The sequence below is a fragment of the Prinia subflava genome, chromosome 2 (assembly GCF_021018805.1).
Source record: "Prinia subflava isolate CZ2003 ecotype Zambia chromosome 2, Cam_Psub_1.2, whole genome shotgun sequence".
In the NCBI taxonomy this organism is placed as follows: Eukaryota; Metazoa; Chordata; class Aves; order Passeriformes; family Cisticolidae; genus Prinia; species Prinia subflava.
In genome coordinates this window covers 32,103,230-32,128,471 of record NC_086248.1, presented here as the reverse complement: position 1 = coordinate 32,128,471, position 25,242 = coordinate 32,103,230, and the positions used below count along the sequence as shown (strand labels likewise).

General features: G+C 37.1%; 1 protein-coding gene across 3 annotated transcripts in view; it reads right to left on the bottom strand.

The window, feature by feature from the left end:
• MEI4 (meiotic double-stranded break formation protein 4) overlaps positions 1-25,242 on the bottom strand; it is a 69,847-nt gene that overhangs the window by 28,410 nt on the left and 16,195 nt on the right. For 2 of the 3 annotated variants that reach the window (XM_063389502.1, XM_063389503.1), the window contains 2 exons: positions 23,109-23,668; positions 10,492-10,623 (listed from right to left, as the gene is read on the bottom strand). In XM_063389502.1, coding sequence (XP_063245572.1) covers positions 10,492-10,623; positions 23,109-23,668 — 692 coding nt within the window. The remainder of the gene's footprint in view (positions 1-10,491; positions 10,624-23,108; positions 23,669-25,242) is intronic. The other variant, XM_063389505.1, reaches the window with a different exon arrangement.

The window sequence follows — 25,242 nt, the reverse complement described above, 5'->3', positions numbered from 1 at the left end:
CTCCTAGAAGATCCAAGTACTACAGCTTCTAGATAAATAATTTTTCTAGCTTCCTCAAGTTATTCAAGACCCTTCTTAAAATCAGGCAAGTTCTAAATTAAGCAGAGAAGCTAATGTGTTTCTTTCCTTGAAACTACCTCCTTCATTAAAATAATTTAAAAATAACAAGAGAAAAGATATGGAACATAATTAAATATAATTAGTTCTAGCTGTTATTCAAGGTCCCTCTGAAATATCTTTCAGCCCTGGAAAGCTAAGGGCTAATTTAGTGGGTTATGTGCTATCCTCCAGGTTTCTTAGGTGTATGAAAGGTTTTCTACACGAAGTTTGAGAAAAATGAGGAGTTTCAGAACATGTCTCAATAAGCACCTTTAGTTTCCATAAACTGATAATTATTATTTTCACTAGTTTGCAACTCCTAGAGTGTTACTGAAGCTCCTATAAGCCTTCCTGAACAGTATTACTCCTTCATAGGCATAAAAATTACTTGTCTCTATATGACTTAACATCTTTTCTTTTAGGACCTCAACTAATTTGCAACTATTATCTCATTTCTAGAAAATTTATCAAATGCAGTATGTTTAGAGATGATACAACAGCAGAAGTGATGGACATACCAGAGGATTGTGCCACCATTCAGAATGATCTCAAAAAGCTGGAGAAACTGGCCGAAAGGAATACTGAGTTGCCACAAACGGAAGTGAAAAAAATGCTTTGAGCAGGTTGTTATACTAGATCATTTCCAGATGTTATTTCCAACCTTTTCCGTTCCATACTTCAACAATCATTCAATGAATTCACTCTGTTTAAGTTAAACAACGGGACTGAATCCTTGTTAAAATAATCAAATTGTGTAGGAAGAACTCAAAATGGTTAACTTATGCTGTTACTCTAAACTAAGTTTTATTATAATTTATTCCAATAGGCAGAAATACTACTTAAACTTTTAACTCTATTACTCCACTCTCTCATATTTATCATACACAATTCGCCATAGTGTTCTGTATTAAATGTTGTAGCTAGGCTTGGTAAAAGAGCTTTGATTAAATGATAAGCCTCCACAAAGAGTTCTTGAAGACTGCAAGTTCAGCGAGAAGTTTAATAATCTGAAAACTCAAGAGACACTAGTACTAACTTTTAATGAAAGAATTAATTATAAAGATGAAATAGAGCCCAAATGATCTTGTTTCAAGACAATACACCCAGAGGTTTAATTGGGCTTTGCCAACTCAATTCCAGGAATGACAGATGCCAAGAAATTCAAAACATACAAGCTACATCTTCAAAGCCTGTACTATAATCATGCAACCTGGGAAGCTATCGTCTATGAGAAAGGAGAAATAAACATATATCTTTCTTCTGTTTCTCTCATTTTTGTGTTCTGTGCATCTGAATTCTTCCTATGTGAATTGCTATTAGAACCAAGTGAAAACAATCCATTTTTATATAACAGGAAGCTAAACTGGAGTGGATTCAAGAAGGTTATTTTCTAAAACTACTTTTAATTCTGTAATGTTGGTGCTACGTGCATTTCAAAATTATACCTCAGCAGAAAAGAAATAATTCTACAAGATATGCAATAGAAATTGTGCTGCTATAAATTCTTCTGTACAGTATATGTGTGCAAGTGTGCATTGACAATTGTGGTTTAAATCAGCAGAGGTATCTGGTTACCTGCATTTCATACAAATTGAAGACTGAGACCAGTAATGTCTTAATCCTTAATCTAATCAAGCTATATAAATCATATTTCTTGCCCAAGAACACTTCAGCTTCTCTTTCAGGAACACCTCCAAATTAAACAAAATGTCCTCTGCTCCACATAATCTGGACATCAAAGCCTGACATCAATCCAGCAACTCATACAATTAACATGCATGACACTAGGCCAGTAGAACCCCAGCTAGCTCTGATTCCCGGCTGTGCCAGGGGCTGTTCCCAGTCTGCCAGCAGTCTTGGGTAATGGTGCAGAACAAGGCTGTTCTTCTATGGCAACAGGGGTTGCAGTGTCCAGGCTTAGGAGCAAGGACTAGAGAAGGCTCTTTTCTGTATGATTTCTCAGAGACTTTTATTAAGGTGGGGGGAATGAACAAGAGATCGAGACAAAGCCTGAGCACCCTTTTAAACCTGGGGGTGAGGGGCATGAGGCAGGTAGGTGACTGGCCCCAGGACAGACTGACAGGTGTTTTTCTATAACATAGGGCAGAGTCAGGGGAAAGATGGACAGCTGACCGAAGCTTCCAGAGACAGGGCAGGGGTAGGAGAGGTGGACAAAGAGAGAGGGGAGGAGACAGCTTTGGACAGTACCTGATTTATCGGGGGAGGAAGCAGGGAGGAACCACTGGGATACATAACTCCAACATAGCTTAACAAAACCCACAACCACACATGCAGATGTAAACACACTTAGCTGCTGCTCTCTTTCTCCCTCACCACAAACCTAGTCCAGTATCCCATATCTCCAAAGCCCCAGTATGTCCCAACAAACCCGCTCTTACTCTGACACTCAAGCCCACCCATACATTAGCCTCACTCAATCAGTTGTGGACTGAGGTTACATCATCACTGCCTACCTAAAACTGAACCCCAGATCCCTAAATCTTCAGCACAACAACCTTAAATCTATCTCTGATACCTTCTATAAAGATGTTCAGCTTTAGCTCCTCCCAACCTATTTCCCTAAATTGAATCTACACCAGAAACGCTGTCAACGTAGCAATGAATAGGAGTTGCTGCTCACACCAGTTGTGAAACTCACTTTCCCCTCTGGGCACAGAATTAATAGTGGTTTGCTGCCCTGTCAGATCAAGCCTTAACCAGCCAGGGAGACTGGTCTCACCCAAAATATATACTAAGTTTAAAATACGCTATAGAACCAGATTTCACCTTCCACATGTCTCAGCCATACAAACCATAATTCCAACCTTAGCTACAAAGCAAACTATGCAGCCATTACCTTTCATCCCAGATACAAACCTACTCTGTTAATAACTTCTACATCAGTTAAATCCATGAGAGACAAATTCTGCTTGTTTCAGAACCAAACTTGGGACAGCAGCTCCTTCCCACTGTGGTGGCAGCAGTTGAAGATTTTAGAAAGCAGTAAACAAATATCAGTTAATCTTCCTGATCTTTACAATAGTGATGGTTATGCATAAGCTCTATAGGTAGATAAACACAGCTTTAAGTGTATTTTTAGCAAAATGAAACCAACAAAGGAGGTTCCAATGGGGCAAGCTGATGTTCTAAGTCATTATGTACAGATCTGTCATGTGTTTAGACAGACAAGTGTGCGCAAAGCTAAGAAATCCAAGATATTGATGTGTCCTTTAAAATGAAAAGAAGGTTCTGAAAGAAAGATGAAGTTATGATTTTTCACTAGTATCCCCTATAATTCTATAGTTTCCATTTACATTTTACTACATTTACCTAAGGTCTTAAAGAGGATTTTAATTACAAACTGTACTTACTCTTTAAACAAAAAAATCATTTTATTAGCAACTCCCAGTTAGGAATTATAGGACTACAACTCTTTACTTTTCCATTTTATGAAGCTATGGAATACTGAAGCAACAAATAGACTGCAAAGCCACTGACACAGGAATTGTGCATTTATAATGTATCCCAAAAAAGCATTTAGTGAAACTGTGTTAAAAGCCAACATAAGCAAGACTTTAAACAATTCTCCAAAATCAAAAGCCAAAGATAAATCTGTAACAAAATCTGTTATCTTTCCTGGAAATTGAACTTTTAAGAGCACATATGGTATATATGCTATTCACACAGAAAACTGCAATACCCAAAAAGCATTAAGGAAGCGGTGCTCAATTTTCTGTAACATCATTCCATTTTGCAAATCACTGTCTGAAAGCAGGAATGCTCAATGAGGAAGGGAGCTTAACAGGAATATTAAAACTATCTATTTGAAGACAGAGGTTTAAGTAAAAATCAAATGGTCTTCTAGACTAGCAGGTTTACCACACATGCCACAAAAATGTGACACTTTGTCCTTATTCATGTTCTGCTTTGAGGCATGCAAAAGAACTAAATGAGCTGTAAAGAAAGCAATAGGGAAAGGAGAGTATTAACACTGAGAATAAGGGAGCAAAAGCAGCATCAACCCACATTTAAAAAAAGAAGGTGTAATGAAAGCTTAACTGCATCAGAAATCCAAGTAGGTAACTTCGTTTAATTTATGATCATGTTTTTTTCGTTTTGTTGGGTTTTGGCTTTTGGGGTTTTTTAGTTATGGTGGGGTTTTTTTTTTTTTTTTTTTTTTTTTTTTTTTTTTTTGTTGTTGTTGTTGTTGTTGTTGTTGTTTTTTTTTTTTTTTAATTTGAATTTTGTGCACAGTTTGAAACAAGAAGATTTCCAGAAATATTACTTGGTAATTTTTGAGATATATTTTGCTATCTTTAATTAAGCATTTTTCCTTTTCCAGTATTATGCTTCCATGAATGATTCACCAATATTAAGAGTAAGAATACCCTAGTCGACAGAGCTCTCCTCATGTAATCGATATTTGCTGCTTCTGCTCCAAAACACACCTGAGGTTTTCTGATTACATGTCATCCTCAATTTTGCCAAGCACCTAAGTGTAGTCAAAGACCTGCTACCCTTTAGTTCTGTAGGAACACTTCTAAACTCCTTTCTCCTTAATGCTATCATTTCAAGATAATATGAGAGGGAAGAGAAAACCGCATGAACCATTTGTCATTTTCCAGTTCTGTCTAACATGTAAGCATCTTAGAATCTAATTTGTAATAGGGGATGACATGCAGCAAAAGCAGGTATACACTTCAAAGGTGTATGACACTCCTCTGTCATATACCAAGTCTTGACTGATTCTTTCATTCCTGCCCCTCAGGGAAGAGATTTACTTATCCTCAAATCTGTATCTCCACACTAGGTATATGAGAAAAAAAATGCAGATCCACTAATTATTCTATTCATCCATTATTTCCTTTGTTATCAGTAGCATCAGCAGTTGCATGGAATAAAAGTTACATTTACTCAGAGCACTATTTTGCAGCATCTTTAACAATTCAGAATTTGACAGATGCTATAATATCTGCTTACAAGCACAACAAGGAAAGCAATGACATCTTAAAAAGGATGAGCAGATGTCCAGATGCAAATTAAATTATTTTCAAAAGGTCTACATAACACCAATCTCTTTTTTCCTTATCTAGGTGAAATATTACTAATCTGATGCATCAGCAAAAGTCAACAGTAGAAATTACAAAAAGGCAAATATACTTGACAGGCATTTTAGTACCTCAAACAACAGTAGACTGCAAAAGGTATTTAGCTTCTCTAGCTGCATAATGTTCTCAGTAGTTTTTTTCTTATTAACTCTTTTAGCCATTTTCTACTATAGTTGGGAAAAAAATAGTATAGCTTTTTTTCTAACCCATAAGAAACCTTTATTGCAATGTATATAAACTAATCTCTGAGGAGATTAGACGTACTGCAGAAATGAAGTAAACTTCCTGGAAGGAGGACCTTGTCTGAAGAATTCGCTACATTACATCAGACACACTGGCCTTTGCAATAAAAGCATGTGGTGCCTACCACACCTGCCCAGAGCAACCATTGGATACAGAATGGATACAAGCAGAAAGGCTTATGAAGACAAGCTCTGACATTAATACCTCAGCTCTCAGCACTTTAAACCTTTCAATCATCTAGCTGAACCCAGTTACAGGAAAACTCCATTTTCCCTGATGAACTGATTACCAATTGAGCTACTCCAGCTTGCACAAAGTCTCTAATTTGCAGGCCAACTAAGAAAACAAAAAGGCTCTCCAGCCACAGGAATATTTCAGCCCTTGATTTGCTTCCATACAGAGCTGTTCCTGTGCAGTTTGACATTCCAGTGACATGACTGTTAACTACACAGTGCTGCATAGCAATGAAAATCTCGGGAAATACAGACACTCATGGTGTTTCTGTGCTTCCCTTTGTTCTTTTTCTGCCTCAATACATTGCCTGCATAGACCAATGGTTTTACAGCTGTTCCTGTTTAGAGGCACATGCATCAGACACCCCATAGCTGAATGCATTTTACAAGCAGCTCCAATCCACATTGGAGCTGTACAATCCATCATCATCAGTCACTAGCCTCTTGTAGACACTAATAGCATTTGAGTACCTGGTAACCAAGTTAATAATTACAGTAACTAACTGTATATACATAACTTGTTCCAAACACCTAATAATGTTACCTACATAAGTTTTTTAGTGTACAGACATTTGTATGGTTTGCATGACTACCTGTTACAATGTTCTGCAAGATCAGGTCCTCCCTCAAATAACATCTCTTGCCCAGATCATCCAAAAAGACATTATTGTGGAGATACTATGGGACTTTGGTCCCTTAACTTTGGAATTTTACAACATAAATATCCGCATTTCAGGTTATCAACTTAAATGTCCTTTCTCATAGCCTGAAGAAAGAAGTGAACAACTCTGGGGCCAATTATCATGATTATGTACGAGAATGTAGGCTGGACAAGAAATGACTTTTCCCCTCTCTTGACTACAATGGAAAGTTAAAGTAAGAAAGTCAGATGGAAACATCATAGAAATCTGAATTCAAGTGAGACAAATCGCACCTTATGTCTAACTCCTTTGGCTCTTTTGAGTCAAAGCTGTTTGGTTACTGTAATGAGCTTGATTCTCAAAAATTTATGTAACATTCAACAAAGCCTTGCATGACTATCCATCTTCATGTTTGCAAATTTTTAGTTAACCTTAGCTGCTTGGCTGACTTTTACAAGAAGAAGACAGCAAGGTCTACTACACAAACCTAAAGTAAAGTGGATTAATCACACCCTTTATATCCTGTGTCATTTACTTCAGGTGAGAACTCAGCATCCACATCTGAATTTGGACTTAATGCTTACATATAATATTGAGAACTACATGTAACTTGGTGTTTTGATTACAAAATCCCAAACAAACAGCCATTCAGTGTACAGCTTTTGTGATAAAACTATTTTAAAGTTTTAAATAAGGAAAGATGGTATATACAAAGTAATATGATATAAAACTTGGGTAATGCTACCCAAGCTATGCATCAGCAATTACTGAATAACAGAGCTTTCCCAAACCTCATAGTGTGTCTTTCTTTCCTACTTCAAAATCTGTTTTCCTGTTTCTTTCTTTTTCAGGATTCTTGGAATTAACACTGGGGGGTTGAGAAATGAGCAGTAAACCCAAATAAACCACTATGTGGTTTCCATTTCTGGCTCTCTGTCTTTGGAAGTTATCAAAAAGAAAGATCTGCTATCACAAGAGGAGCTCAACATTTGAAAAATAATCCATCTTCCACAGTATCTGAAATCTTCCATTCTGAAATCTTACTATCTTACAATTCTATCTGTTCTGCAATAGGAATCCAATTGGGAATCAGAAAATTTCTATTTCATAGTAAGTTAAGGTTCAATTACAGTATTCTTATAAATTGTATTTATGAAGCATGAAAGATTCTTATTATAGATAAAATTCAAAAGTCCATATCCAGCATCTGTGATAAAAAAAGAGATCCAACTGAGTTTATATTAATATGCTTTTGCCTAGAATTCAGCATGCTGCTGTCAGCAAAGCATTTAAGTATGAGCTTTACTTTGAGCCCATGATGAAGTACTTAAACAAATTAAAGCAAACTGCTAACTTACTTGAGAGTTTAGTAACATTAAAACTCATCTTAACTGTGTGGAAAATTAGCATAACTATACTGTTTTACATGCTCCTCAATTACTTTTACCTTCCATATTCATATGTGGAAACACTGTATACAAAATTATATGACTCATCGTTGACATTAATTTGCCATATTGTAAGATTAAAGGATTTAACCAACTACATAACAACATAAAAATATTCAGAGTAATCTCTGTGCTTTTCTGTTGTAGTTTAACACAAACACTCTCCAGCAGAAAACCTAATTTTTTCATTTGTAAAGCATGGGGCACAGATAGCGCTTTAGAACTGTGGGTCATAGACTGGTAAGCTTGTTCCAAGAGTTACATACTCTCTAAAATCAGTCAGAATTCTAAAGTAAAATATTTTCAATATTTATCAAAGATGTATACACAAACCTGCAAGGGGTTGAGCTGAGCACACTTCCTACTGAAGACATGACGGAATATAAAGTTGCATATTCTGGAATTCATGCATTTGACAAACTATTTGGAACTTAGCTCAAGTCCTAATGAGGAAGTTAAAAGAGAAATGTTGAGCTATCTAGATGATTCATTTAGAAAAATTAAAAGGAATGTTGTTTCTATTCCAAGTCAGTGTTGAAAAACATCTTCCATTAAAAAAAAATTATTACTATGAAAAAATAAAACAGAAATTTTCTTGGATGAATAAGCTTTTTTTTTTAATTTCTGTTTTTCATCAAATGAGTTCAAAAGTTAATTACAAACTAACCTGGATATGTGCCTTAGATAATTCTTTATTTCTCTTATCTGCCAGCAACAATAAAGCTAACAACGAAGCAAAACAAACCTCATGTATTTCCACACCTCTAATCATAACTAAAATTCAGAATCTCTAATTTGATTGTTTTAAATGGGAGACACTCTTTGCAATTAACAGTGGTTTTGCTTAAGTAACAAAACATAATTAGGATACTTGTCAGCTAATGAGGTTTGATAATATGAAGCATTATCTTTCTCCAAACTCTAATTTAATTATTTATGAAGAGTTTTCTTTAAAGCTGGCACTTTGTTTATTTCAAACTGATATTGTGTCACAAGATTTGATTATAAAACAAGAAAAAATACTTTAACTCTTTTTAGAATTGTACCTATCAGAAGTCATGCTACACAAACTCAGAAACATTTGGAAGCAGGTCTGTAAATCAGGTCATCAAAATTAGAGTCCTATTGTGATATATTTCCAGAATATTATCACATACAGAATATATAAGGGTTTATAAATGAACACAATACATCTATTTGAACTAAATGCAAGAATGTATGAACTCTAAAAACAATAACTTCACCACAGGCTAAGCAAACCAGAACTTCAGTGACTTGCCCTACATGTACTGCAGCTTTTCAAAGTCCTACAGAATGTCAGCTACAGACTGACAGATACCCAGCTCCTGAGGCTTCACCAAATATGAAAGCATTAAAAACAATTATTACAGTATGTCAAGGTTAAGCACTTCCATAGTAACTAACTCAGCAAAGCACAATGCTCAGTATGACCTTGACATCTCTGTGGAGCACTGAAAGGTTCTGTGTTGCCACTGGCAAAACTCTGAAAAGAAAGATGACTAATTCTGTTAAACAAGTGAGATTTAATAATGTTAAAAATGAAAGCTGCTTTAAACTCAAAAAACCACAACTTTTGTTTTTAATTACATACTTCCTTATCCTTACACTTGTTAAAAATCTGTTGACTTTGGGCTGCCATCAATAAATCTAGTATGCTAACAGTGACCTAAAACAAGACACAGCTCATTGTCTAATTCCTTCAAAATTGGCATTTTCAGAATATGATTCAAACATACTGGAAATTTAGGCTGGCAATTACATACTCCCTCTCCAACAGTCCAAACTTACTACTATGTCATATGCTAGAGAGAAAAAGAATTAAGTTAAGACTGCTTGAGCAACACTTACATCTTTTTGTTGAATTAGACCACTGCAAAATAAATCTAAGGTGAATATTTTTGATATGTATCAATAAATTTATTTTCCACCAAATAAAAAGTTTTTAAGATAGTGTAAATTAAGTTGCAATCCCAGGTGAAGCTGAATACTTTGCATAAAATACATACCAACACATATAAATACATGAAAAACCTATGAAACCCCTATTTATTTAATATATCTCTTTTTCAAATGTTAAAGGAACATCCATTCTCTGTCTCTTTCCTCTATAGTTCACTAGAAAAAAATTAATTTAGGAATAAATTTTACCAAAAATTCTATTCTGCTCTTTACCTCCTACTCATTGTAGCAAGTTGAATACAATATTATGTGCTGGATAACTTTTGCATCATGAAAATTAATAATTTGAAATAATAACATTGTGAAATATGAAATCTAATTCTGAAATAAAGCAGCTGACTTTCCAGTTTTACATGAGCTAGAGAGAGAATACCTCTATTATTTTTGTGTGTCCAGCTGCATACCAAAGATTTATTTCCTGGATAGTCAACAATTTATACATTGCACATAGTCTTCTAACTCATTATTTCGAGATTTTGCAAATTATATAGTATGATCTAAAAACCTATACAGTCTATTTATTATCCAGTCTGATAATTTTACCTTTCCATATGGAATTTTCTCTTATTTTATGGCTCTCCTTTTGAATGTTTACTGTTTGAGGTAGCTCCTTGCATTGTCTGGGTTCTTAGATCTGCATAGTCTATAGACTTATGCTTTTTTTACATTTTAAGAAACAAATACAGCCAAAACACTCCCCAACACCAGTCTTTGGCCTTTCTTGAAAAGATGACAGTACCTGGTGAGCCTGCAACAACTGCTCAGCAAACTGACGGACTTCTGATAGGAGAAGTGATATTAAAGAATTTCTTAGTATGTTGTTCCTTCCCAGCAAACTCAGCGTTTGTGATACAGAATCCAGTGCCTGAAACTGAAGAGAAATAACAGTAAATTTAATCTTTCAAAATGCTTCTCAATCTTTTCTTATCCCAAACGATTACTTTAAGTAGAAATAGGATTTACATATTAAAATGTTAAGGAAAAAAGTCCAATTCAAAATTTTAGAGCTTAAAATTCTATTGATTACAGACATATGAGATCTATGAGAAATCAATACCCATCCTCACAAGATTAACACTAAGGGAAACTGTCACGTGAACAAATTCTTCCAAAAGTGTGAACTCCCCAGGTCACTGCTTTTCAGCATTAGATGTCATCACACCCACCTCCTTACATAGCAAGTTGGTGACTATCCTGCACATACAGTTCTGCTTTTCACAGCTAGACAACTGAATGAACAAATTCTTTGAAATTCCAACATGTAAGCTAAGACCTGTACTAGGTGTTCTATCAACATAGTTATCAGGAAGAAACTTGATTAAATGCTAACTGCTAGACAACACACTCTGTATCTGTATGAATTTTCAAATTCAAACTTTCATATTGTCCTTTAACAACGCATTTCTCCTGAACCACAGGAGTAGTGATGTAGACTTGCATGAGAATTATGCTAGTAATTTTTGGCCACAGTTTCTTCTACTAAAAAAAAAAAAATAAAGTTTTCTTTGTTCCCTGAAATTGAAATAAATAGCTATTATGCAATGAAGCATACTGCTCTACAAAGTACACCATATTTTTCTATATGAAAATATACAGAAGTTATTTCAAAGGAAAAATAAGTAAAACACATTAAATACAATTACTATAACTTGTATTTATACATAAATGTATATCCCCTATAACATTAATATTCAGTAACTCTTTGTAAATGAGTATTTTTGACTGACAAAAGGATATTCCTACACAAATTTGTAAGTCTAAGAATAACTATGATGTTTTAACCACTGAAAACAGATCGCTGCATCCTATTAACAACCTCCAGATTATAGCTTATAGCTTATTAGATTATACCTCCAGCCAACTCACATGTGTATACACATGCAGTCATATTTATATATATAGACACACAGATATATAAATAAAAATACTTGCCCACCATTTACAAGTTTGCATTGGATGAATCCTCCTGGAAAACTTTTCCAAACACGCAAAAGGCAGGAAGGTGTTCCAAGAGCAGTCAGCATGATTTTACTTAGGGGAAACATTTACCTTGACTTTACCATGGTTTTCAACACTGTCTCTTGTAAAATTGTCACTGACCAAATTCTGGGCTAGGTAAGTGGACAGCAAGGTGGACTGAAATCTTTTGCTGTAAAATCCATTAATCAGGCAGCTTTGCATTTACAGTTCTTGCTTGACTGCCTGATCAGCAGTTGATGCAATGACTATTTATTGGCCTCTTCCAGCTGAAGAGTTGGATCAGCTTGGTTATCATCTGCCCAACATGAGACTCCTATGGACAGTCAGAACAATCTAACTTTAATAAAATTTTGCCCTCAATCATCTCACTTCTGCAATTCCGAACCAAGTATCAAAAGAAATCTAAAAAAGGCACACAAGTCTCAAGTTCAGAATCAAATCTGCATACAGACAGGGATACAAAGTAAACTCCTATTAAAAAGAATGCATACATTTTACACATACAGCTTCAAAAACCTGTGTAATTAAAATCATTCATCAACATTTACACCAAAGAGTCTATAAATATGAAATGTGAATGAAGATGTGATAAAAATAGGCTTCTGAACAATGAAAATTATAGGAAGGGATAATGCAATGCATGCACCTACCTGTGCTTTGAGGATATATGGATTAAAATAAGAGTTTCATATACCAGAAATATATACCCTTCCAAACAAAACTATGACTCCTCTTTCTAAAAATAAAACAGAAATTACAATTTTGAAAGTGTCTTCCACAGTATCTACTAGAAACAAGCTTGCAACATCTGGATAGTTCTGCCTTGACAGCACCTATGTTCCCGAGGGTACAACTGCTTCAACTCATGGTTTAAAAAATGCTAAAAAAATAGCACATTTTTCAGTGAAGTTGCCATTCATTCTTATTTCTTTTAATAAATTAAGGAGAGATACAAATTTTATAGTTCTATATTTTCAGAGCAGAACACTGAGTATACTTGCTAATTTGCCTTTGGTGAGCAAGCAAACTAGGCAATCAAGAGCAGTTTTTCAAGGTAACCTCTCCCAAAGATCACAGTAAAACAGGAATGTTGTTCTTGTTAAGCTCTCTATTTGCTTACATAATTTTTTGATAGATTATGAAGCAATGAATATTTTTGTGCAATTATTATTAATGCTAGCAGCTGACATTTAACTAAAATAGGATTTTTCATAAAATTTCCATATCTTCTGTGGTTTGGCAAGAGTTTTCATTTTCTATTTGGAATTTCTGAGGACTAGATAACAGGGGACCTTGAAATTTAAAGCCTCAGCCTCTTCTATGAGAAGTAAATAGGTATTTTTTATTTTGTAATGATGCCACTTAGGGTACTTAAGATATGAGTATCAATGGCACCAAAAAAATCCCACTGGTGAACTTATTAATATTTAATAAATATTCTTATTAAACATATCCTTAAAATAAAAATATTTCACAGTAACATATTCTAGAAAATATATTATGATCATATTTAATAAATATTGATTTTTAAAATCCCACTGATTTAATAAAGAGCATTGGTTTTACACTGTAACTTGGTGGATTTCTTACATTCCTATAAGAATATTTAGAGAAAATAAGAGACAACAAAGAAGGCTAAAATAATGCTGATAGACTGTATGCATTAAATGCATGCAGAACAAATTTATAGCATATAAGCAATAAATCTGAAAATAGCAAACATAAGTAAGACTTTGTTGTACAGCAATGCTCATGTAATGCTAATTGTACTCTGGAAACATTAAAACTAAGAAAAAACACCTAACAGTATGTAGTTTCATTGAAGATAAAAGCATATGTTCAGCTCTCAAATCTATCCAATGTTAAAAGGGAATAGAAACCTTTTAATCCCTTGGGTTTGTTTAACATTGTAGATGAAATAACATCAATGCATTTCAGGAATCCTCAGGTAAAAGCAGTCAGAAAATGAGATCGTAAAATATATACCATTAGAAACAGGAAATAATGGAGCCTGGTTCACTGTTCAGGTCCTGCATACCTCTTCCTAGCCCTGCTCCCACATTCCAGGATCTACTGTCTTCCCAGGTCATTCACGATGCAGAACAAGAGAGGACAACGCTGTGACAGCAGCTGAGAAGGACTGGGTGGATTGTTGACCTGGCTGTTATCAAAATGAATATATAATGCCAACGTTCAGCTTATCTCAGGCATACTAACCTGGTCTCTCCTTCACCTAGCTACAGATTTTAAAGACTATCTGAAGGTATTATTGACCTTTCACTTCTTTCAAAGTGATTTCAAGCTGGCTATCCAAAGTTACTTGCAGAGGAAATGACTGATAACCAAAGCAGACAGCACACTCCTGTAAGCCTCGTTTCCCAGGAAACAGCATAAAATCCTTACAAATTAGTTTTTTAGAACTCACTTATCAGCATGTTAGATTTTATTTAAGAGTGAGTATCTAAAATTTGTAAATTTAATTCCTTCATGAGTTGCATGATTCACCACATCATTAACTATGATAACTGCACCTTACTGTTTTGTTTTGCTAATTTACAGTTTTTGTCCCAAGTAACAGCTCTCTTTCTCAATAAACTGACATATTTGGCAATACAGGACAGGCAAATAATTATTGCAAGTATCCTCAAATTGTGAGTTGCTATAAACAAAACTATTTTCACCTTTGTTTTCACATTACCTTTGCCCATTTAGTCCATCCTGACTTCCACTCCTAATCATCAATGCCAGTTGAAAAGCTCACTTTTATACAGAGAACGAGTATTTCTTCTATCTATCAGTCTTGAGAATTGATACATATTATTTCAACTCTTTGCTCTGTAGGCCACATCTCAAGCCCTTACTCTGCCCTTACCCCTTCAAAGAATCATACAGTCATGGAATGTAAAGACTGGAAGGGACTTTAAAGATCATCTCCCAACCCTCTCTGCGATAAGCAGAGACATCTCCCATTAGAACACGTTCCTCAAGGCCTTATCCAGCCTGACCTTGAACACTGCCAGGCCTGGCACATCCACAACTTCTCAGGGCAACCTGTTTCAGTATCTTACCGCCCTCACAGTAGAGAATTTCTTCTTAATAGCTGGGCTAAATTTCCCCTTTTTCATAATCTTGTTCATGCTCTTTTCCACTTTTCTTAACCTGATGTTCTCCACTCAAACCATCAGTTGGCTTCACTGTTGCAGGCTGCCAGTGTGTCCCTGGCAAGCTGTGGTGTGATATGCAAAGATTAGAGCCATGGGGTGCTCGTGAGGATCCTCTGTTGCTGATTCTGAAATGTGCTAGCCACATTGAAGCACACTTAAAGTCTTAGGAAGATGAGCCAGGGACTCCTGAGCTAACAGAAACCAACAGGAGAACATCAGGGAGGGAAATGTCTCAAAGTAATTAACAGATTTTCCTCTAGGAAGGCGACATGGTTGACAGCTCAGCTGAGGTGCCTTTACACCAATGCACACAGCAGGTGCAAAAACTGCAGGAGCTGGAAGCCAACGTGCTGCTAGAAAGCTACAACCTTGTTACCATTACAAAAGCTCAGTGGGACAAATCGCATGACTGCAGCATGATTATTGAAGGCTAAAGAGTGTTCACAATAGACAGGGTAGAAAGGACAAATAGAGGGGTTGTCTCCTGCATCAAGAGCTGGATTGAGTGTGGTGAGTTGCTTTGGAAGAACAACCATGAGCAGCTTGAAAGCCTGTGGGCAGCAATCAGAGACTGAGGGTCTACTACAGGCCCCGGATCAAGGGGAGCCGCTTTACAAAGTATTTTTGCAGGAGGCATTGAGGTCACAGGCTCTTGTCCTGACGGGGAGCATCAGCCCACCCAGCAGCTGCCGGAAAAGTTATCTTTGTCCTGTAGTTCTTCCATAATTGTAGCTTTAGTGTATGATCTGCATCAGCTGAGGCTGGCTGAAAGGGGAAGATGGGCAACATTTCCTTTCAATCATTCTTGTCTAGTTACTTCTCTGATCCACTTTACTGAAGTAAATGAGGGTCAGTCAGTTTGATGATTGCTTTAGACAATAGTAATTTTCAAGACAATGGATTTTGATTACCATTTGACTTAACTCTCTACATAAGGACAACAGATTGCTGAAAAAATTTAATTCAATTATCAAGAGATTCAAACATTGACTCTTACTAGACCTCAAAATCCAGGCAAGATGTTTTAATATTCATACAAATGAAGTGCTCTTCCCCTGTAAAAGCAAAATATTTTGGCTGATGAAAATGCACCCCTAGTATTCCCCTTGGGACTCAATTAATTAGGAAAACTAAAGCCTGCTTGTTTTACACTTGAAAACCACCAGTGACATCAATAACTATTTTTAGATCTTATTTGTCCCTAAGCAGGAAAGACTCTTGTAAACTGATGAGTTAAGTCCTGTCTTGGCTGTGGCTGACAAAAGATACCGCAAACCTATACATAGCTGGGGAAATTGATTGTCACCCACAACTAGCTGCAGCATGTATTGAATGCATACCCTATCATGTATGGAAGCATCAGAGTAAGTTCATGGTTATTCTCCTCCATGAAAATTCAGTCATTAATGAATCATACAAATCGAAGCCTAGATATGAAAAGATTCAAAATCACGGTTCTGATGAATGTGTGCAGTTTTAACTGCACAAACACACATATACATTTCATTATATAATTGCCACTGAGATTTAAACATTTTTCTTTCTGCTTTTCAATGTATTACTTTTCAACTTGTTATTCTCATGAAGAATTGTGAGTTCTTTCTCACACAAATACCCAGTAAAGGCATCAAAGTACTACTCAGAACTCCTGCATTTGCTTTTCTGTTAAATGTTATCAATAGTAGTATTTTCAGCACTGGGAAAATTTCACATAAAGGCTTTTAGATGAAACATGAGAGAAAAATTAAAATGGGCAGTAAAGTCCCAAACAGGATAAGAGAAGTTCCTAAAACTATGTTGATGTCTAGTGTCTCTCCAGATGCTGTTAATGCTAGTAACTTCCAAACAACTACCTTAAAGGTAGCCAATTTCTGAAAAAGGTTAAAAAATAGGAAGGAAGGATCACATAACCTTTTCTCTGTGTGTGTTATTTGAGCGGAACAGCAATTCATGACTTAACAGCATCTTCAAAGTCATTATTGATGTTTAAAACATAGCATGAGAAGAAGCAAAGAACAACAGACCACTGAAACATACCTCTCCTCCTTCTAGGTCTTGTTTGAAAAGAGATGGGCCAGAGAGGTGAGGTGTTTATTGAACAGGAGCCCAACACAGCTCAACATTAGAATCCCATTGGAAGGAGTGTCTTTGTGTTTTGGTTAACTCCTTAAAACACGAGGTCCAAGAAACAGACACAGATCCCTGCAAAAAACCCAGCGTGAAGGCCAGGATCTTTTGGTCCGTAATCGAAGCCTTAGCCAGCCTCTTAACTACAGTATCAACTGTACCTAAAAGAAGTACAACCAGTGAACTGAATTGTCTACAATGCTGACAAACTGGTGTGACACCACTAAGGATCCCACCACAGAAATCCCATGTAATGCAGTACTTTGTGATGTACTTGGCCACAACAGCTTTGAACACAACTGAACTGCATTGAAAGAGGCTAAAGATAAACCTATTTTTCTTCTATCTCCAAAGTAATAAATGAGACTCTGTATTCTCTCACAATAACTATTCTGAAGTTTCACACAGCTGTATAGACAAGCAATGTAAATATGACACATATAAAGTGTCTAAATTTCTGTTAGACAGATTTGACTTTTAAAGCTGATTCCATATACTATGAACGTACAGCCAGCCCAGATTCACCTCAGGAGGCATCCAGGCAAGCTCCAGGATTTCATCTCTGAAGTGCTCTACTGTCACGAGCTGTCCAAAACCTTCACCAGAAACACAAAACACACATGCTACTCTAAACAGCACAGGGAGCTGGGAATCCCCAGTACCTCCAACTGTTGTATTTTTCTGATACAGGAGAAACGATCCCCAGTTTGAACACATTCTGGACAACAGATACAAACGTCAAGACAACACGCACATTTCAGTGCCAGTGAGTGAGTGATACAACTAGGCACAGGAGAAACATACATTTGCTGTGTCGCTGTGGAGGTGGATGAAGACAGATGCTGTCAAATCCCAAACAGGTAGATTAAGCAAAAAAACAATGTTCCAGTGTTTCTTTTCTAAGTCTCTACTCCACTGGGGCTGTAATTACATACCATAGCTCCTACCAGAGTTTTCTATGCAAAATGTTTTCCCATGTTTTGTCAGGTAGTCCCTTTGAAAGTCAGAGCCAGTGGCTCTACCAAGTGAACACAATTTCAGAGTTTTATAGTACACTTTGGTCTGCTTGAAAGCAGGACTTGCATGGAACCTACATAAATACAACAGTGGTTCTGCTGACATAGCAGAGTATGTCAGCGGAGTGACTCAACACAAAGGAACACTTTGCAAACGGAAAGGCGATTCACACCGCTACAAACCCCCAAAGGTCTCAGTGATGAGGACTCAAAAATTGGTGAGGAACAAAGTGCTTTCTCCACAGATCAGCAGTGACTGTCACTCATTTTGTTTCATGAAAGCAACAGCTCACCTGTACCAGAGTTAGACACAAGATCCTCACAACCTTTTCTGTGGCAGCCATACAGGGATGCAAAACCATGCCAGCAGAAGGTGCAAAGTCAGGCCTTGCACAGATTGTTGAACCTCTGAACATTCATGCTTCACCCTGAGCAGCTGTGACTTGAGGGTCTTTTTTTGAGATATTTCCAGAAGGTTTATTCCAAAAGATGGTGTGTCTAACAACTGTGTGTACACTTCTGATCTGCTCTCCAAACATGGAGGGAAAGGAGAAAATTTAAAAAAGGAAAATTCAAGAGGCTGTTTTTAGGGTTTTGATATAATTTAATATTTTACATAATTACCTTTTATTTTCTGTCACATACCTTAATTGACAAACTTATTTTTTTTCCTTTTGATAGCTATGTCAGTTTGGAGTTTCAGGTCAGATTCTATCCAAAGTGCACAGCTTTAGGCAGCTGGATCCAGGAAAATAATACTGAGTACACGTCTTTGCTGGTTTTACAGTTTCCAATGCTTTATAATTAGAAACATTTCAAACAATAGGACTCTACAGTTACAGCAAGTAATTCTGCTGCTGCTTTTCTTCCATTACATCTAAGGTAGAGATAATGTTTCCTTTTCTAATTCCCAAAGATTATTTAAAGTTATTTAACTTGCTCTGAAAAACACTGAGACTGCTTTTGAAGATGTAATTCATTAATTTAGTGTAATCCACAGCCACTTCTCTCTGTGAGCTTTTTAAAGGTGCTTTTCACAGCCCTTTGTTCTTCTTGAGAGTTCCTGACAGTTTTAATGATGAGGACAGTAAAGGGAAAGCTGTGTCAAATACTACATATCTGCATGGCTGTCTATACAAATGCTTTTTGAAAGTAAGGTTAGACACAACAAAGTTCTTACTTTTTTTATGCCAGAGGGATTTAAGCATTTTCCTGGAATTTATACAATTTACAACTCTTTCCAGAAGACAGCTTTGTAAGTAATGGTAATTTTTTTAAAAAAACCCTATAATCTTGCGATTTCAATCCCCACCTGCATAAAGTGTTCCTGGGAGATATGTGGTACACAGCACATGAAGACATAGTTATACAATTTACACTATTAATTCTGAATGCTACATGTTTATTTCCATTTTCAATTCAGTTTAAAGAAAACCAAACCTCTACTCCAGAAACATGCAAGATTATCCCTTAGTAATTGGTTTATACAATTTTTAAACTCTTTTAATCTGTTTGACTGAAGTGATGGTTGTACATAGCAATGACTTAAGTCAATATTTTGGTGGAAGCAAGATACAACACATCTCATAAAAAGCCATCTGTTTTAGTGAAGTTATTCAGAGAAAATTTACCACTTTCAAATTATATGGATATACTCCACCTCTCCTATGAATGATTCATAAAAATACTTTGCAGACCTGAAACATCCCTGATCTATCAGAGTATTTTCTCCCATTTAAGATGTGACATCTCTCACTTAAATTTTGCCAGATTCCTCCAATCAGCAGAAAATCCATATCTGGATAATCCCTGGATTGCTCTTCCACACTTAACCTAGTTCAATTATTTAGTGACTTCCGATTCAGGAAGAGGATGGGAAATGGTGGCAACACTGGACATCACCAATTATAAAGTCCTTAATGAAGGACTGTTTAAAGTTTTTGTTTTGTATCTAGTAATCACACACACACACAAAAAAGGAGTCACACCTGTACAACTCTGTTCCTGATGCCATACAAATGGAATGTATGGTCATATCCTTTCAAAACACTGATGGAGGACACCTCTAACGACAAAGTCTTGCACCATGCTGGCACTAAAGTAGAAATGTTTCTGGTATTAGAAACATGAGGTTCTAGTACTGAAAAGATTTCAGTCTGAATGCTCCCCAACCAAAATACAGGTACATCCTTTTCACAGAATCACTAGGTTGGAAGAGAGCTCCAAGATCATCGAGTCCAACCCATGCCCTAACACCTCAACTAAACCGTTGCACCAAGTGCCATACCCAGTCCTTCTTTAAACGCAACCAGGGATGGTGACTCCACCACCTCCTTGGGCAGACCACTCCAATACTTCATCATCCCTCCTGTAAAAAACTTTCTCCTAATATCCAGCCTACATTTCCCTTGGTGCAGGTTGAGACTGTGTCCTCTCGTTCTGTCAGCTGCTGCCTGGAGAAAGAGACCAACCCCTACCTCACCACAGCCACCTTTCAGGGAGTTCTAGAGGGTGATAAGGTAATCTCTGAGTCTCCTTTTCCCCAGGCTAAACACCCCCAGCTCCCTCAGTCGTTCCTCACAGGGTTTGTGTTCCAAGCCCCTCACCAGTCTCGTTGCCTCCTCTGGATGTGCTCAAGCATCTCAAGGTCCTTCCTGAGCTGAGGGGCCAGAACTGGACACAGCACTCGAGGTGTGGCCTCACCTGTGCTGTGTACAAGGGAACAATGACCTCCCTGCCCCTGCTGGCCACACCATTCCTGATCCAGGCCAGGATGCCCTTGGCCTTCTTGGCCACCAGGGCACACTGCTGGCTCCTGTTCAGCTGCTGTCACCAGAACACCCAGGTCCCTTTCTGCCTGGGCACTGTCCAGCCACACCATCCCCAGCCTGTAACATTGCAGGGGGTTATTGTGGCCAAAATACAGGACTTGGCACTTGGACTTATTCAACTTCATCCTGTTGGACTCTGCCCATCCATCCAACCATTCCAGGTCTCTCTGCAGAGCCCTCCTCCCTTCCAACAGATGGACACATGCTCCCAGCTTAGTGTCATCTGCAATTTACTAATGAAAGACTCAATACCCTCATCCAAGTCATCAATAAAAATATTGAACAGAGCTGGCCCCAGAACAGACCCCTGAGGGGCACCACTGGTGCCTGGCCCCCAGCTGGATGCAGCACTGTTCACCATCACTCTCCAGGCCCGGCCATGCAGCCAGTTCCTGACCCAGCAAAGAGTGCTCCTCTCCAATCCATGAGCTGCCAGCTTCTCCAGGAGTGTGCTGTGGGAGACAGTGCCAAAGGCCTTGCTGAAGTCCAAATAGACAACATCCACAGCCTTTCCTGCATCTACCAGATGGGTCACCTGGTCATAGAAGGAGATCAGGTTGGCCAAACATGACCTACCCCTCCTCAACCCCTGCTGGCTGGGTGTGATACCCTGGCCATCCTGTAAGTGCTGTGTGATGACACTCAATATAAACTGTTCCATTACCTTACCAGGTACTGAGGTCAGGCTGACAGGCCTATAATTACCAGGATCCTCCTTCCCACCCTCTTTGTGAATGGGTGTCACATTGACCAGCTTCCAATCACCCAGAACCTGACCCGTGAACCAGGACTGTTGGTAAATGATGGAGAGTGGCTTGGCAAGTTCATCTGCCAGCTCCCTCATCACCCTGGATGGATCCCATCTGGGCCCATAGATTTATGAACATCCAAGCAGCTCAGCAGTTCCCTGACTGCCTCCTGGGTAACAGGGGGACCATTCTGCTCCCTGACACCATCTACCAACCCAGGAGGACAGTTGTCCTGAGGACAAGCTGCATTCCCACTAAAGACTGAGGTAAAGAAGGTGTTAAGCACTTCTGCCTTCTCATCTGCAGTTACTAAGCTCTCACCCACATCCAACAGGGAACAAAGGTTGGTCTTACACTTCCCTTTATCATAAATATATTTGTAAAAACATTTTTATTACCCTTTACAGAAGTTCCCAAATTAAGTTTGAACTGAGCTTTGGCCTCCCTTATTTTCTTCCTACATGTCCTTTTTTTCACCCACTGCCCTCTTAATTTGGCAATAATATTTGGTTGATGTTCATGTTCTGGGATAAACACTCAATACACAATGAGTTGGATTCATTTTAACTTAAGACAAACAGGCACATCCATGCACAGCCATACCAGATGTCCAGGCTCTCTCATTTTGAGAGAGGCAACTTTAGAATTTATCCTAAATTAGGGGACCTAGTACCCAGTAAGCATTCTTTAGGCTCCAAGGATTACAGGGGTAAGATCTTAATTTGCTCTAGTGGACACATGGGGACACACTAAATTGGTACATCTAAGTGTCAAAAACTACCACCATTATGTCTGCTCCGAGTTACTCTAAAAGACAGAATGAAACCCAAAAACCCTAAGACAGGCAATGAAATTCATTACCTGTAGCCCATCTTGTGAAGACAGACCGGGATATTTCAGTTGAATAAGGAAATTAAAAAGATGATACATGGAACAACGCACACTGATGAATACAAAAAAAATGCAACTCAGTCCTATATGTTTTTGTAATGGGGACATTATTTTTGAACTCTTTACTCATTTCCTTACATATTTTTAAAACACAAACTTGCAAGTAGCTAGAGAATGATGGCTATCTGAAGCAAACTATTTTATTTAGATCCTCAAGAAAGAATAAAAATTCATTATACATGAAAGAATAGCTACTGTATATCTCCATATAGCAAGAGAAACAATGTGGTTTTCCCTCACATTTTCTACAAAGTTGCTTTAAACTGTACTTTAATCAGTTTCTTTAAATTGCATTTTTAGCAGTTATTAAGTCCTGTACTTGGGAATAGGCTAGAACTTGCTAGAACTCAAGCAAGAACTTTATCAAGTGCTTCAGAGCATTTTTTATCCATACTGCAGAAAAGAATAATCACAAAAATCTATGAGTAATACTGTACAAAATATAAGACAAACTGGTATTTTAAAAGTGCATAAAACCAGGGGAATATCACAGTATATGGAAGTGGGATATGAAAGAAGGAAAATGCTTTAAACTTACCCTATTGACACTCTTATTTCTTAAAATAATTTGAATTAGATTTTTCTTAAATTCTTCCATCTTCTTGAAACACTTCTTCAAAACATGATTAGATAACTTAGGATCAGTTATCAAACTGATCAAAACTCTAACTCCTTCAGTAAGGAAACTTGGAGCTGGGAATTTAGGACTGTTGTAAAAAACAGTCAGTCCATCAAGCAGCTGAGACACTGAATTGCTTATGGTGAAAGAATCATTCTCAAGCTCTGAGAAATCTGCTTGAAGAACTTCTCCTTCTGACAGTTTTCTTATTTCAAGCAAACTTTGCAAAAAATGCACTGCAGCAGTCACAGATTGCTCCTTGCTAGTATGGTACAGATCCAGTGGGGGGACTCTTTCCAACCAATGTTTAGAAGTGTTGGTATTATGCTCAGATTGGGGAAAATCTGAAGCTATGCCCAAAGAATCAAATGCAGAGTCATTACATACATCGCATCCAGAGTCTTCTAGCTGGCTCGAGTAACTTGTAGGGTTTATAGATTCCTGACCCAGAACAGTTTCAGCAGAGGCATCCTGTTTTCCTAAAACGCAAACACGAAAATTACATTTGTGCAATGTTTAAATACCTATTTATTGAAAGTGCCACATATACTTTCTCACTTTTGCTTCTATGCAAAAAATCATGTATATTGGCTCCACAAGAACTTCCCACAACTAGAATTTAGCTGTGGAAGAAGATATTTTTAAATTAAAGTCAAAAATTTCAGAAGTTAATGTCTATTTGTGAACAAGATGTTTTATGTTCATAGTAATATGAACAGTAATTTTTAATTTAAAACTGTCAGAAATTTTAAGTTTTCCTAGATATAATTTAAGTAGACATAAGCCAAACAATTCAAGCAAATATCTATATGCCCATTAACTTCCAAGGAAGAACAGGCACGTATATTTCTTGTCCTCCAAACATTTTTACTGCTTTCATTCTCAAAAACTCAGACTGCTGTTAAAAGGCAGTGAAAGTCTGTTACTATAACTGCATCAAATAAAATATTCTTCTTTATGTGTACTCTCTCTCCCAGTCAGGTAAGGAATTCTAACAACAGTCAAAGTTGAACAGAACATTAGGTTTGATTTTGTTCATTATTTAACAAAGAGGAACATAAAGAATCAAAAGCTTCTTCAGTCATCACCTATTTCATATTATCTCCTTCAAAGACAGACAAACTACATTGTAAGAGGTATACAGTACATTCACACTAATAAATTACTTTCCTGTACTACTGCAGAATCTCTCTCATCCCATTTCACACATTACATACATTCAAGGCAATGCCTCTCGACAAAAATGCAGCTCCAGGTGACAAAAGACACCTGCTCTACATGCTACCTATGCCAAAAGATCACAGTCAAAACAAGCCAGGGAAGTGGAAGACCAACACACATAAACATCTCATGGGAATTCCACAATAATAATGCCAAAATACTATTATAGAATGTTATTAGAACTCTCCAAATAAGAAGTTTTAGAAGTCTTGTAACCCACACTTTGCTTCTGCATCTCCATGGGGCATTTTTTGTAACTGGCTTGGAAAAGAAAGGTCCTTTGATTAAATGCAAGGTGCTTTTTTACACTTTTTAACACTAGAGGTGCATGGTGACATTTTATCCCATTTAGGGATAATTTCACAGAAATTAATATAGGACTGAGGATGTAAAATTCTCCAACTGTTCAATGCTAGGATTTAAATGCTTTTCTAAAGGCTTAGAAGCATATACTTCAATTTGTTAGGGATTTTGCTTATACAAAGCACCTGAATGTTTAGAATTCAGTAAGAACTGAGAAGGATTTTGAGGATATAAACATTAATTTTAAGGGATCTCTGGAGATGACAGCACAAATCTTCTGTAGTTCAAGTCAAATAAAGCAAACTTGCAGTAAAGATGAAAGGATAAATAATCAGATGACAAACATTACAGATTTGAGTCAGTTAATACTTATCACGCAGGTTTGACAACAGAAGATCTGACAAGTTTGACCATACTGACCCTCTCAATGACGTGACTGAAATTTGAGCTCTAAGCCAGATAGGGGATATTTCAAAATACTAAATTAATTAATATCTCTAAAGACTACCTGACCAACCTGGTAGTACTA